The sequence below is a fragment of the Echinops telfairi genome, unplaced genomic scaffold (genome assembly GCF_000313985.2).
Source record: "Echinops telfairi isolate 266 unplaced genomic scaffold, ASM31398v2 ScPeMD7_18;HRSCAF=68, whole genome shotgun sequence".
In the NCBI taxonomy this organism is placed as follows: Eukaryota; Metazoa; Chordata; class Mammalia; order Afrosoricida; family Tenrecidae; genus Echinops; species Echinops telfairi.
This window is the reverse complement of record NW_022103915.1, coordinates 27,628,440-27,643,061: the sequence shown is the minus strand read 5'-3', so window position 1 is coordinate 27,643,061 and position 14,622 is coordinate 27,628,440. Positions and strand designations below refer to the sequence as shown.

At 51.5% G+C, this 14,622-nt stretch overlaps 1 protein-coding gene across 3 annotated transcripts in view; it reads left to right on the top strand.

The window, feature by feature from the left end:
* ADCK1 (aarF domain containing kinase 1) overlaps positions 1–14,622 on the top strand; it is a 140,694-nt gene that overhangs the window by 17,252 nt on the left and 108,820 nt on the right. For all 3 annotated transcript variants that reach the window (XM_045288136.1, XM_004699056.2, XM_045288135.1), the window contains exon 3: positions 3,575–3,658. In XM_045288136.1, the coding sequence (XP_045144071.1) occupies positions 3,575–3,658 (84 nt within the window). The remainder of the gene's footprint in view (positions 1–3,574; positions 3,659–14,622) is intronic.

Sequence of the window (14,622 nt, the reverse complement as noted above, 5' to 3'; positions counted from 1 at the left end):
GCCATAAGAAAGCAAAATCAGTATGAAAATAGCAAATGTATGGTAGCCCTAAGGTGCCCTTTAGGGGGCACCTATAGGCAAGAGATTTGTACCACGTCCAGTGACTTCCCAAGTATATTCTTGGGATAGTAATCTTGGGATAGTAGTCATCTGCGTTTCCTTACACGAAGGCATGTTAGCCTTAAATCCAAAGGGTTATTTCAGAGCCTTTAATCTGCTACAGGTGTGTTTAAGGTAAAGTCCAGTTTGCATAGTGGGAGTTCCAAATCAGATCCTTTGGGTATGGTCTAAGAAGGATGCTGTGCACTTTGGAAGGACAGTCTAAAGTCCCAGTTGTCTCTAGCACATGGCCTGGCTCCCCAAGGACTGGATAGAAACCCAGTGAAAGGTGCCTGATTAGGACCATAACACTGGGCATATTCTCCCATTCAGCGGTTTATATAAGTAATGCTAATCATTTTTCCCAATAGCAGGATGTTACTCCGGGTTGACTAGAGAAACAAATCCAGTGACACTCGTGTGTAAGAGAGAGTTTTATATCAAAGAGCAATTGTATATTGAGAAAACATCCCAGCCCAGTCCAGATCAAGTCCATAAGTCTGATTTTAACCCATATGTCCGTTACTGGGCCATATACTCCTCATCAGACTTACGCAGCACATTAATGATGCTGAATGCAGGAAGATGACAGGCCGGTAGGTGGAATGTCTTGTGGATCCAGTGTCAGTGGAAGCATCTCCACATGACTCCTTCAACTCCCGAGTGTGTCTCCTCGGCAGTAAGATGAAGTAGAGAGAGAGAGTGTGTGGTCCTCTTCCGGGGAGGAAGTTCCCAGAATCCTCATGAGAAGGTCATGCCCACCAGGAGGCTGTGACTGATTGACAGGCCGAACTCCACCCCTTCACTCTATTCATCAAGTTGACATGAAATTATGTAACCACCACAGGCAGGTTGCCTTACCTGGTTTACCCACCAACAGAAGTGAAATCACTTCTGAGACAGACATGTCCCTTCCTTCCTCTGGACTTGATTTCCATTAAGGTTCATTGAGGCTCCTATAGGAATGTCTGTTGATTTGGGGTAATCATCTATCACTGCCTTTTGCTATTTCTGGTATTATATCTTTCTCTGTTAGCTGGTCTGTGAAATTCTCAGTGCAGGGATCCTGGCTCCAAACGATAGGGTCTGCTCCTTGTGCTTCCTTCTTGGTGATATTCAGGTCCCCTCTTTGCTGGTGTCTCCCTCCTTCCTGTAAAATAAAGGGTGTGACTCAAGCAAGGGAGGTGGCTTGAGTAAAGGTAGTGACGTGTATGCAATCCATCCCAATCATGCCTCCTTCTTGTAACACACAGATCCTAAAGAACACAACCTGATCCCGAGCCCTAAGACACAGACACCAGAATTTACCCAACACATACACACGAGAAAAATGACATCACATCGCAGGATGGTGAGGACATCCTCACACTACTGGACATCCTGGCTATGTGCACAGCCCCATCCCATAACTGTATGGGAATCTCGGAGACTGTGGCTAGAAGCACAGGGATCAGACTCTGTGTCTAGAACTCTGCTGCTCCCCAGACCCCACGTTGACAGAATCTGAGTGAATATTTGACCTTTAGAGGGTTTCTCCGGGGGCTCAGTAGGAGCATCTTCCTGGTGTGAGCATATGCTCCTAACTTATTGGATGGGATGCTCCCAGACCTTTCTGTACCGTTCATTGCCCCACGTTCATTGCTCCACGGGTGGGTAGGTGACCACTTGCCCTGGTGCTTGCTTCCCCCTCAATGTGCAGTAGGCTGAGTGAAGGCTCATTCTGATGCATACCCTCTGTGGGTTGTCTAGCCATTTCCTCAATTCTCTGTGTTGTCAAGTGTTCTCCTGAGCGTTGCTCAACCAGGAGGCTACTGGGGTGGTGTGGGTGCTTGAGGACAATCCGTCTCCTTTCGGAATCATAGATTCAAAGACAGCCTTTGGGTATATGGACTGTGGACGATGAAATAATTCCCAAGTGTTGGTCCAAAACTTTCTTTGAGTGCAGCATTACTTTACATATTTTGAGGGGTACAATTGAACTGTCCCACCCAGGCCCAACCCTCGTAGAACTCCTGGTTGAGGAGAGGGCACAGGAATGGCTTAAAGCAGTGCATAGCCATGCACTGTGACAAGATGAGAGTGACTCCGATGACCGCTGCTGTGGGGCCCAGGTAGCCGGCAATCAGGAGGATTGCCCGGGAAGAAGTCGGGTTAGATGGTCCCTTATGGACTCGAGTAGCTGAGAACAAAGCAGGACATATCAACCAGCGCTTCCTAAACCAGGGCTAGACCTTGTTGATAGCCTTGGTTATCTTTGTACACGATGCAGTGGCCAGGTCGTGCTTGTGGTTGGTGTCTAGCAAGTGTTTGTCTAATACCGTCAAGTCTAGTGGGGTCTAGGTAAGTGAAAGAACTGTTCCAGTATCCATCTTCTAAGCCCCGTAGCATCTTGAGAACTGCCAAGTCTTAACAAGGAAGGTTTGGGGGGAGATTCGTCCCCAAGGATCCTCTCTGCCGAGACACCTTTGAGGCTCTCATGCTCTGATTCACCACGGACGAGGAGATATTATCTCTAGTTTTGCCTTTGGGTTTTCTAGAGAAGCGAAGCCAGTGAATCTTACGTGGGTGTATATTTAGATAAAGAAAATGCTTACACCGTTGTAGATGTTGGCAAGTTCAAGTCCAGGCAAGTTCCAAGTCTGTAAGTCATATGCTAGGCTGGAGACTTCTCCGTGCATGGCTGCATGGGCTGTGAATTCAAGATCAGCAGGAAGGTGCCAGTCTTGTGATTGCAGAAGCACATTAATTGAGGGTCAGGTGGCAGGCAATATAGCAGGCCATGGGCTCAAGTTTCTCCACAGTGTTCACTTGTGTCCGAAGCAGGCCCCACTCCTGAAGAAACGTCCTTTTAATTGATTGCATCAGGGCCGTGATCTGTGTAAGCGCATTGCATTCCACCCTAATCTTCATATAACTGATTGGCTACTCATAGTAGATTCCATTATGGAAGTGATTGATTACACTGTGTTAAATCAGATCATGGACTACTGGGTCTTACCTACCAGACCCACCGAAGTTGACACAAAACCTAACTATCACAAAGACCCAGAGTTACAACGTGTGTTATTAGACCCAATCAGCACTTAAAAATCAGATTAAGTTGCTTTGTGAAACGGAGAGGAGTGAATTAATCCAACAACATCCATTCATCTCGTGCCTTGGAAGGTTTCTGGAGGTACAGTGAGGAAGAGGAAGGACAAGCCCTTGCCCTTCTAGGGTTTACGCTCTAGTTATGGGGAGATAGTACATCAACAAGGAGAAAACACAGAAGGTAATTTTGCATGGTGGCTTGTTATAATAAATGGTGCATAGTTCCTGCTGGGTAGGGGCTGCTATATTGAGACCGGCCTTCCTGTAGAGGAAGAAGCCCACCAGGGTAAGGTCTGAGGGCAGAGCCTCTTAGGGGCGGCCTGTCAGAAAGAGAGGTGCAGTGTGGGACTCCAGGCACTAAACCTTCTCCTCCCTTGGCTCACAGACAGCTGCCATCAGCTATGACTACCTCACCTCCCTGAGACATGTTCCTTATGGGTCGGAAGAGTACCTGCAGCTTCGATCCGAGGTAAGGGGAACTAGCGGGGCAGCCAGGACACGACGAGACACATGTGTGCAGCTGGAGGTGGGCACCATAAAGGGAGGGGCAGCATGAGGGCTGGGCCTGGGGCTCCTGGCGATTTGGTTTGGGAGGAGCACATTTCCACTTTCTGGGTGGGCTGTTTTAGTGCTGATGGGCTGGGCTGGTATGCTGACATGAAGCTGACACCCCCACCTCCCCCTTTCCCCAGCCCCAGGTGCTGAGGTTATTAATCTAGAGGTGGCTGCCCAGGAGGCTGGCGTGTATCTCTGGAATGACTCAGGAGAGATGGAGGCTCTGTCCCTGAGATAACTGAGCTAGCTCCCAAACTGCTTGTCAGGCAAAACCCAGTTGAAGGAGGTTAATTGCTTGCCTGTCCTCTGAAGGCCACCCCAGTGTCTCCTAGGTGTCTGGGTGGAGTTGTCGACCACACACTCATCCCTCACTTGGAGTCAGCGTCCGGGTGTCTCAGGGAGCTAAGCAAGAGGGCATGTGCTGTTGCGGGATGATGGTGGACTTGGGTCAAAAGCAGATGCCCTTGATCTCTCCAGTGGAAGGTTTGCTAGACTAGACCTGTGTCCTCCCCAGGACCCGTGTCCACGCAGAGGCCTCTGTGTCCGCAGTAACCTGTGCACACGGCAGACCTGTGTGCCATTGCTCTGTCAGCATGGATGCCCTTTGCCCCTTAGGAAATCCTGGGCCATCCCCGCGGGCTCAGTTCAGGCACTCGCCCTTCTGTGACGTTTTCCTACCCAGACAGCCTAGATGCGTGTACATTTTTATTTAAACTTTTCGTTATAGACATTTTCAGCTGCTCACGGGAGTAGAGCGACTAAGATGAGTTTAACGAACCCCTATGGAACTCTCAGCTGGTTTCAAAAATTATCAAAATGTTGTCATTCTTCTCTCACAGACTCTGGTTCATCCATCAATTCCTTATGTCTCAGGGAGCTGTTCAAAGTAACCCTCAGCTATCCTGTCACCTCGTTTGTACATCCTTCCGTGTGTAGCCCTGATACCCGAGGCCCTTCACAAAGCGATGACGACCCCATAGCCAGACCTTACAGGCTCCCGGCACTTTTGTGGGGCCGCGGAGACCTACGCTGGGTTTGAGTTTCCTTGTTGCCCCAGAAATGTCTTTTTATAGTTTGTTTGTTCAAATATGGTTCCAAATGAGGCAGAGCGATGGCATCGCTTGAGCTTTCCTGCATTTTTAAAACTGTAGTGTTTCTCCTTCCTTCTTTTTTTAAAGTCATTTGTTGAAGCAACCAGATCATTTATTCTGTAGACTTTTCCCCCATTCAGGATTTGGCTGGTTGCAACCTGAAAGAGTCGTTTAATGAGAACTACGTTCGCACGGCTCCTGATGGAAACTGTGCACAATTCACAACATACAGACCCATCGTCTTCCGTCTGTTCCTCAGGGACTCAATTTTCCTGCCTGAGGAAATCCTTATTTCTGTGTATCTTACTAGAGAGAGCTCCCTTTGTGAATTTATTCCCAACACAGATGATAGTTGGTTACATGCCTCTCACTTTACATTTTAGGGTCCTTGGAAGAGCCACAGGGAGCCCTGGGAGCGTAATGGGCTGTGCCCGGGCTGCCGGGTGCAGGGTCAGGGGCTGTACCCACCAGTCTCTCCATAGGGAAAGAGGAAGTGACCTGCTCCTGCTAAGATTGGCAGTCTTGGAAACCCAAAAGGGCAGTGCTCCTCTATCCTCTAGGGCAGGGGGTCCTCAAACTTTTTAAACAGGGGGCCAGTTCACTGTCCCTCAGACCCGTTGGAGGGCTGGACTATAGTTTTTAAAAAAGCTATGAACAAATTCCTATGCACACTGCACATATCTTATTTTGAAGTGAAAAACAAAATGGGGCAAAAACACTCAGTGGGCCGGATCAATGTCCTTGGCGGGCCGCATGTGGCCCGCAGGCCGTAGTTCGAGGATGCCTTTTCTAGGGTCTCTGTGTCGGAAGCTGCTCGATGGCAGTGGGTTTGGTTTGGGGTAGGCAGTGCAATGACTGAGTATTTGGCTGCTAAATGGTAGGTTGACAGTTTGAAGCCACCCTGCAGTTCCGAGAAAGACCCGGGGGACCTGCTCCCATGAAGACTACAGCCTAGAAACCCCTAAAGGGCAGTTACACTCTGTCACGTGGGGTTGCCGTGAGTCAGATTCCACTACAGGCACCTAACAGCGACAAACAACGGACTGTAGGTTCCTTCAGATCCGTGCATCCCAACGTGGATGGTTTCCCAGAGGGGCGCTGGAATGACCCAGTGGGGAGGGGCTGCAAAAGCAGAGCCTTCACTTGATCTTGGCTCTTCGGTTACAGTACAAAAGCTTTTCATTGCTAGGAAGCTGCTGAGTAATTTGTTTTCTGAAAATTGAACGACAGGTCAAATAACTCTGGGAACCTACACTAGTTTAGATCAAGGATTAGGCCTTGCTTGTGTGTCTTACACCTCTGGGTGGGGTGGGGGTGGGGGGAGGCATTGAGCTGATTGAATGTCGTTTTTCCGTGCTAGGCTGTGCTTCGTTAGCCTCTTTCTGTTGGAGAAGCCCCAAAGAAGATCGTCAGACTTGCAGTCAGAAAGCCTGAGCTGGTGGATTGGCTTCGGGCAGGTTGCCTCTGGAGCTGCCCCGTTCTTAAGCTAGAGGTGGCAATACCATTGACTGAGGATCGGGTACATCAGATTGGGGACAGTGCCCGACAGAGCCAGATGCCACTGAGCTGGTTGTGGCCCCCAGTGACAGAGTAGAATTGCTCTGTCGGTTCTGAGGCTGTGGCTTCTGGGGCACACGGATCACCAGGCTCGTCTTCTGTGCTACCTCAGGATGGGCTAGCAGCACAGCCCTTAACCTCCTGCCCCGCCAGGCCCTCCTGGTGACATGTAAAGCGGGGGTGTTACAAATCAGTCTGTTGTCTACTAGTGCGTGCGCTCCATGGTCTGTGCTGAGTGTTCCGGAGGCCCCAGCACCCAATCAGTACACTGTAGGTGCTGAATAGAGTGTTGTGAAGGAATGATTAAATGAATGAATGCATGACAGAAAGGTTAGTTTTTATTGGGGAATTGTTGAGGCCCCACCCTGCTCTCCCCACTCCTTTTATCCACAGAACTCCATAGCCAGAGGTAAGGGCCTGGGAATGGACCAGAATGACGTGATACAGGGAAGGGGAGGTCCAGACCAGGGCACTGGGCCAGCACCTCTGCCTTGGGAAACGGAGCAGGCTGGTGGGGGCGGGGGTGGGCTGTCTTGTGAAGATAACAGCCCTTTCCTGCGTCAGTCATCTGAAGGCCGAGGTGCATTGTGCCAGGGGAGGTTGGCAGCGCTGGGGCATGCAGTAAGGAAAGTGCAGCTCGTATTGGACAAGAGAATAATACCTGATCGCCAGGTGATTTCCAACTGGGGAAGAGGGGAGGGGTAGACCCGTCCCTGGACATTTTCCCCAAGGAAACGGGGACTCAGCTGGCCCTGAAGAACACCTGCCAGTATTGCCGGAATGTTCTCTTCCATTGGAGCCCTTATTGGTCCCTGTCAGCACTGCGTGGCTGAGAAAGAAGTGAGCATCCTCATGATCTCACCTGTCAAGGAGAGTGTCAGCGCCATTGAGTGCCCTACAGAAGCTCTACCAAGGTTGGCACTGGCGGACGGGGATCCCTGTGACCCAGCTCCATATGGTGGGTGCTTTGGGTTTGACACAAGGAAATGTTTTTCTGGGGCCATCGTGGCCCTCTGCTGGCAGTGAGGGGTGTGGCCCAGGGAATGTGGGGAAGGTGGCTCCCAGCAGAGCAGGCAGGTGAGTGAACTGGCCTGTCAGGAAAGCAGAGTGAAGCAGATGGCTCGCACTGGAGGAGGCAGGGCCCGGCATTCTGCTGGAGGCTCGGGGTGTGGTGACCTCTGCTGACCTGGCAGCTCAGAAGCCCTTCTTCTTGTGGAGGAACAATATCCAAGCTTTTCCCTGGGGTATTGCCTATCTCACATTGACTCCGTGAGGTTCACACGGAGCTGACGCACGCCCCCTCCTTGCCAAGGGTGGGAATGAATGCACCCATAGTCACGCCTTAAGTGGGGTCCATTTCTCTGGCCCGACAAGATGATTCAAGGGTGGGTCTGCACCCGAGTCTGTTCTGGTCAGTAAGCATGGGGCAGGGGTGTTTTGCAGGAAGCGCTACTCTCTCTCTTCTGCTGGGTTAGGTGAGAGCAGGATGCTGGCTCAGAGCTGTTGGCACTGTTTCGCCACCAGGAGAGAGAACCTGCCTGCGAATGGAGCCAGTGTTGCAGAGGGCTGTGTCATAGGAGCCCCTAGATCTAGCCGTGACCCCATTCCCTGCTTTGGGGGCCCTTGTCGGACAGTACTGATGCACTTGGCCACTAACGGAAAGGTTGTCTGTCTGAACCCAGCAGCTTCCTTGCGGAAGAAGGCTGTGACAGTCTGCTCCCATCAAGACTGCCAGCCTCGGGACCCTCGTGGGGCGGGCCTCCGTATCGCGGCGTCAGCGTGAGTCGGAATCGACGTGATGGCAGTGTTCTTTTTGGTGCATGCGGGGAGCTCCTCTCTACGCGAGGACCAGCCCCAGGGAGAGGCAGGGGCCCTCTCCATGAAGATCGGTGTCAGCGTTCTTCCTGACAGTGCTGGACCAGGCCGTGGGGGTTTGCGTGTGTCAGCCAGTGGGCTTGCTGAATTTCACCTCTGAATTTGAGAGGCTTACTTGCTGCATGAAGAATTCCTTTTAGAAGGATCAGCACAACGCTGGTTCCTATGAGGCTGAGGTTAAAGATGTTCCAGAGGTCCAATTTTCTAAACCACGATACCGTTGCCTCATCTTTAACACTCACTCCTCCGCCTCCTCGCCTCAGCACTCTCTCTCCCATTTTGGCCTCTGTCATCCATTGCCACACCTAACGAACCCAGAGCCATCGGGGAAATGGATTCTGTGATTGCAGAGGCTGGCAGGTCCCAGATCCATGGATCAACCATCAGCCTGGAGGCAACCCCTGTGGCCGCAGGGCCGGATAAATCCAAACTGGCCAGTCAGACGACAGGTTGCAGGCTGTGGAAGCTGGTGAATTAGGTCAGATGATAGGCTGCTGGCTCGGTTCTAAGAACTGGATGTGAGGCTAAAACAATCTAGATACAGGATCCTGAGCAAAAGAGAATGTGGCCAGGAATTTCCATGTCTTATATGCAGACTGCACCCCAAGGAGTGGCTACGAGTTGGACTGCGGTCCGTATGGTCCGCACTTTGAAATCACCAGTAGCTCTGTGGGAGAACGGCTGGGCTTTCTTCTCTTGCAAAAAGCATTAGTCTCTGAAAGCTACAGGGGGGTGGGGGCGCTTGGGGGTCACTTCAAATTGGCATTGACTTGATGGCAGCGAGTTTGGTTTTTAGTTTAGTTTTTTTTTTTTTTTTAAAGGCAGCGACTCAAGATACATGTACTCTAGTCCTGCCTCATAAACATAGAAGACAACTCCCAAATTTGAGCATAACCCAGGTTATAGAGGATAGAATTTGTAATATATCACGAGATGGAGGAGTAAATAACTCACTGCACCACACCCGTCCAAACACAGACAGGACTGGGCAGCCTTAAGCCTCTCAGATGGGGGCATCCCACTCAGGGCAGGAGGAACTGGAGCACAGGTGCTCTGTGGCCAAGCAGTTCCCCAAAGGGGAACAGAGTGCTAGTCTGTCTCCCAAATTCACCAATCCAACTGGTGATCCTTTCCTTTGCCTGGAGTGTGGGAGCGGGACAAGACAGGTGAGGAGCATACACCTCAGTGGTGTTCCCTCCACACGGTCTAACGAAGGTTGAGGACAGGAAGGTCCCCTGCAGTAGTTACTGTGGGAAGGACAGGAAGCTGCAGATTTGCTTTAAGAACCTCCGTGCCAATTCAGTTCTGTTAACCCTTATGCCTGACCCCGTGGTTTTGTGCTTGAGTATTAAATAACAACTCCATCATGACGGAGAATCTGCATTTAGAGGGAGAGAAAACAATGGGATCTACTGGGTTTGAAAACAGTGGGATAGACTGGGTGTTTGGGGACAAGGGCTACAATTTTGGACGAGTGGATATTGGTTAGGGGAATGGGGTAAGGTGGGGTGGGGGGCGGTGCTTCTCCAACTATCCAGTGAACTTGAGGAGGACATCATAGCCATCGTCTGGCTCCAGCCCTTTACTGGGCAGATGCTGGCTGGACCCCTGAGAGGTGACGTGATTTCTTCAGGCCGCCTGTGGGTGTGTGGCAGATCATGTCCTAGATCGTGGACATCTAAGATCGCCCTCCAACTTCTGTGCTTTGCACCTGATGTTCAGTGGCCTTCCTGTTTATCCAGCTCCAACCTGGAGGGAAAAGATCAAGCTGGATAGACAGTTCCTGGAAACAGATTTCTGCACAGCAGCTCGTGCCTCTGACCCCTCTTCAGCCCCCTCCGTCTGAGCTCCGAGGCTGTGTGTGTATGGTGGGGGTTTAGAAAACAGGGGAAGAGGAAGAGCCTCCCTTGTAGAAGTTCCTTGAACTTGCATTTAATCTTCCCACCAAGCAAGCACTTAAGTCAATAAATATTTCCTAAGGCACATTCCTTCGTGTAGGGGAGTGTAGACCACTCCATGGACTTGGTAGATGACATCACGCATGGTAAAGTAGCAGGGCAACAAAAAAGAGATGGGCGGACACAGTAGCGCTCACAAGGGGCTCCACCAGGCACTTGTGAAGACAGGGCAGGATCAGGCAGTGTTTTGTTCTTTTGCACACGAGTCCGAACCAACTTCCCAGCATCCAGCAACAGCAGCAGCTAGCTCTATGCTTTGGAAAAGGGTCTCAAGTCTTATACTGCTGACCAACTGCAAACTCTTCCACCCTCTTCATTTAGTTGCCCCCCCCCCCCCATTTAAAGACAATAAATAACAAGGAGCTCTGGTAGTGTGGTGGGTTCGCGATGGGCCACTAACCCCAAGGTTAGCAGCGTGAAAGCACCAGCTAGTCCGTGGGAGAGAGGGGAGGCTTTCTACTGCAGGGGCAGTTCTACTCTGTCCTATAAGGTCACTGCGAATTGGAATCGGCTTGATGGCAGTGAGGTTTTTTAAATTTTATTTTTTTAATTCGGTAAGCTTTTAAAAGACCTTTTTGGTCTACAAAGGAGGGTGGAGGGTAGGATTATAGCTGAGTCTGGTTCTTGGGGGAAGTTTCCCTGAAACCTACTGTTAATGGGGGACCATGTTTCTAAACCAGTGCGTTTCTTCATGCTCCTCCACCCAGCAATTATTTTAGCCATCTTCCGTGAGCCTGCTAGGTGCCAGGTCCTGCGTGGGGCTCAACCCACAGAGAGGAAAAGGAGACACGGCTGCTGTCCTCAGGTGGCTCACAGTCTAGGGGAAGCAGGCATGGCCTTGCCAGCTGCAGGGTTGACTTGCCTTCCTTACAGCTGGAGTGCCTGCTCTGGCGTCCCTGCTCCTGAGCTCTGGGGGCAGGTCCTGCCTGGGAGGGGCTAGGAAGCCAGCTGGGGAGGGGCTAGAGAAGCAGAGGTACTGCCTGCACGTGTGGACTCTGTCTGCTGTTGGGAAGCTGTTCAAGGCATTGTCGTTCCCTGTGCCTCTCAGACCTCTTTACTGCTTCCCTTGTCACCACAGGACATTTGTCCATGAGTGCTTTGTATCGCGGGGGAGGCATGTTGAATCCTTGCGGGGTTGGTGCCTGGCTTGCTTGGATTTGTGATGAATTCTGCATGGGCGCTGGCTGGGTCATCTGAGGACCCGGCCTGGGCAGGAAGGGGAACAAAGTCCGCGTGTCCAAATCTTGGTGAACATGGTGTTACAGATTGGCATGATTTTCTGCAACAACCCCCACTCCGAAGGCCTTGGTCCTCTTGCTTCGGTGTGGTCTGGGGAGAGACACGGGGCCTGCTCCCTTCAGTGGGTCTTGGAGAAGGGGTGGTGAGATTCAAGCTTCCTCCTGGAGATCAGGCTCAGCTTGCTGTGGGGTTCAGGCAGACCAAGCAAATGCCAGGTCACCCTTTTGGTTGCTCTAGACTTGGCCCTGACCTGTGACAGCATCCCATTTAGCTCCATTTGCATCCACCTTGCCTTTTAAAACCCTGTGTGAAGTATTTGAGCCCCGAGGAAAGAAATCACCAGGCATTCAGCGATCATCCTTGTACTTACTGTCCGGTTTTAGAAGTGATGCCCCATCGGTCCCTGAGCACACGTGCCATTTCCCTGCTTCCTATCCAAAAGCATATACAGCACAGGTGGCTGTACCACTACCTATTGGGGGTTTCGAAGGAGCCCCGGGGTGCCATGTTGAAGCATGGTTGGCAGTTCTACTCTGTCCTATAGGATTGCTATAAGTTGGAATTGTCTCGATGGCATTGGATTTATTGAGGGATTCACATGACAATGTTCGTTCTACTGACTCTCTTCCTGTACTTGGTTTTGTTGGAAGCGAAAGCATTTTTGAGACCACAGGTCTGCGATGCAGGTCATGGCTTTCTCTATCTTTTGGACATGCAAATGAGAAGCGTCTGGGTAGCGCCTGAAATTCCCTCCCGAACCACATTTTTGGCATCCCTGGCTGGTGCAGACAGCTAAGTGCTCTGCAGCTAACTGAAAGGTCGGAGGTTTGAGTCTGTCCAGAGGCACCTCAGAAGAAAGGCCTGGTGATCGTCTTCTGGAGAACCAGCCATTGCAAACCCTGGGGAGCACGGGGTTCTACTCTGACCTGAGTCAGGGCCGACTTGATGGCAGCCAGCCGGGTACACAGAAGCAAAAAGCAGGTTTTGCACCAGCTCCGTCCGATCGTAGCAGAAGTGAACCAGACCCTGCCTGGCGCCTGCCATTGCCTCCCCCTCCCCCTGCTGGGTCTGGCAACTCTCCAGCTCTTCTCCCTCCTTACTGTTCTTCTCTAGGCGCTACCTCCGGCTGCTGCTGCTCAGAGCGGTGACCCCTGCCTAAGGGCTACAGCAGGAATGCAGTGGGACCACCCCAGGGCTTCAGGCTCGAGGAAGGCATCGGCAGGGATCTCTGTAGCTCCTGGTGAGAACGATTTCACTGTTAGGCAGGTCCGCATGCGCCTGTGCTCCTGCAGCTCCCTTGCCTGCGTGGACTGCCTGGTCACCGGGGCTGCTTGCTCCTGTGGGAGGAGTGGAGGTGGCAGTAGAAGGCCTTGCTCCCTAGGCATGGGATGGCAGTGAGGGCTTCTTTGTTGCCCTTGAGCCATCTCTGATTGATGGTGGCCCATGTACAGAAGGAAACAGTGCCCGGTCCTGTGCCATCCAGGCGATTCATGGACCACCGCTTGTGCCCTGAGAGCCTTCCAACCTCAGGTGATGAGGGGCTCATCATTGGGCACTATGCTGGACAATATGCTCTTGTTATCCATTGGGTCTTCACCTTCCCAGTCTACGCCTGGAAGCACTATACCCGCCCACTATCCGTGACCCTGCTGGTATCTGAAATGGCATAGTTTCTAGCATTACAACAGCAGACAATCCACCGCAGTATGACAAGTTGACAGACTCGAGGTGGCTTGTGGGGTTAACCTTGGAGGGCAGGGTCAGGAGAAGCCCCACTTTGGCTGGGCCTCGCCTATCTCATACCCCCTCCCACTAAGCCTGGCGGGGCTTCTCACTCTTGACTGTTGCCTGTGTCCTCAACCCCTCAAGAGCCTGACGACTCCTGGTTGGGCACATCTACCACGGCCAACTCAGGTCCCTCCCCTGCAGAGGATAGTGAAGGGAAACAGGATCGAGCTTGTGACGAGGGATGCTGTTATTGCTGTCAGATGCCACCGAGTTGGTTCTAACCCACGGCCACCCCACTCCCCACAGAATGAAACACTGCCTGGTCCTGCGCCATCGTCACAGCTGTTCCTGTGCTTGAGCCCATTGTTGCAGCCACTGTGTCCGTCCATCTCCTGGAGGGCCTTCCTCTCCTTCACCGCCCCTCTACCAAGCATAATCTCCTTCTCCAGGACTGGTCTCTTTTGACAGCATGTCCAAAGTCTCGCAGTCCTTGCCTTTCTTCTTGTAAGACAGACTCGCTGTCCTTTGGGAGTCCGTGGTACTCTCAGGGTTCTTTGCCAGCACCATCACACACATGCTTCCATTCTTTTCCAGTCTTCCTCATCAATGTACAGCTTTCACATGCATATGGGGCAATTGGAAATACCGTGGCTCAGTTCAGACACACCTTAGTTCTCAAAGTAGCATCCCTGCTTTTCAGCTCTCTAAAGGTCTGTGCAACAGATTTCTCCAGGACAACGTGTCTTTTGATTTATCGACTCTGCTTCCAGGGGCACTGATTACGGATCCAAGCAAGATGAAATCCTTGCCAGCTTCAACCTTTTCTCCGATTATCAGGATGTTACCTAATGGCCCCGTTGTGAGGGTTTTGGGCTTCTTCCCATTGAGTTGTCATCCATACCACAGGCTGTAACCCTTCATCTTCATCAGCAAGTGCTTTAAGCCCTCACTTCCAGCAAGCGATGTTGTATCATCTGCATATCAGAAGTTGTTAATAAGCCTTTCTCCAATCCTGATTGTGGCATCTACCTAATCTGTGAATTTGAGAAAGGGGTGGAGTCTAGCCTATCAATCAGGTCGCAGCTTGATGACCTCATTTTGAGGCGCGATGGAGATAAATAGCTCACTGGAGGCCACATACTCTCTCTGCTACACATTCCTGTTGACAAACTACATGGAGACACACTGATGGAGCCAGAGCCCTGGAGCTGGCATGTCCACATGGAGACATGCCAGCACTGAGATGCTTCTACTGCCACTGGATCTACAAGACTTTCCACCCACTGGCCTGTGATCTTCCTGCGTTCAGCGTCATTGCATGTGTTGCGTGAGTCTGAAGAGGAATTTATAGACTGATATCAGGCATATGGGCTAATATTGGACTTATGGACTTGAAGTGGACTGAGCCGGGATGTTTGCCCGATATACAA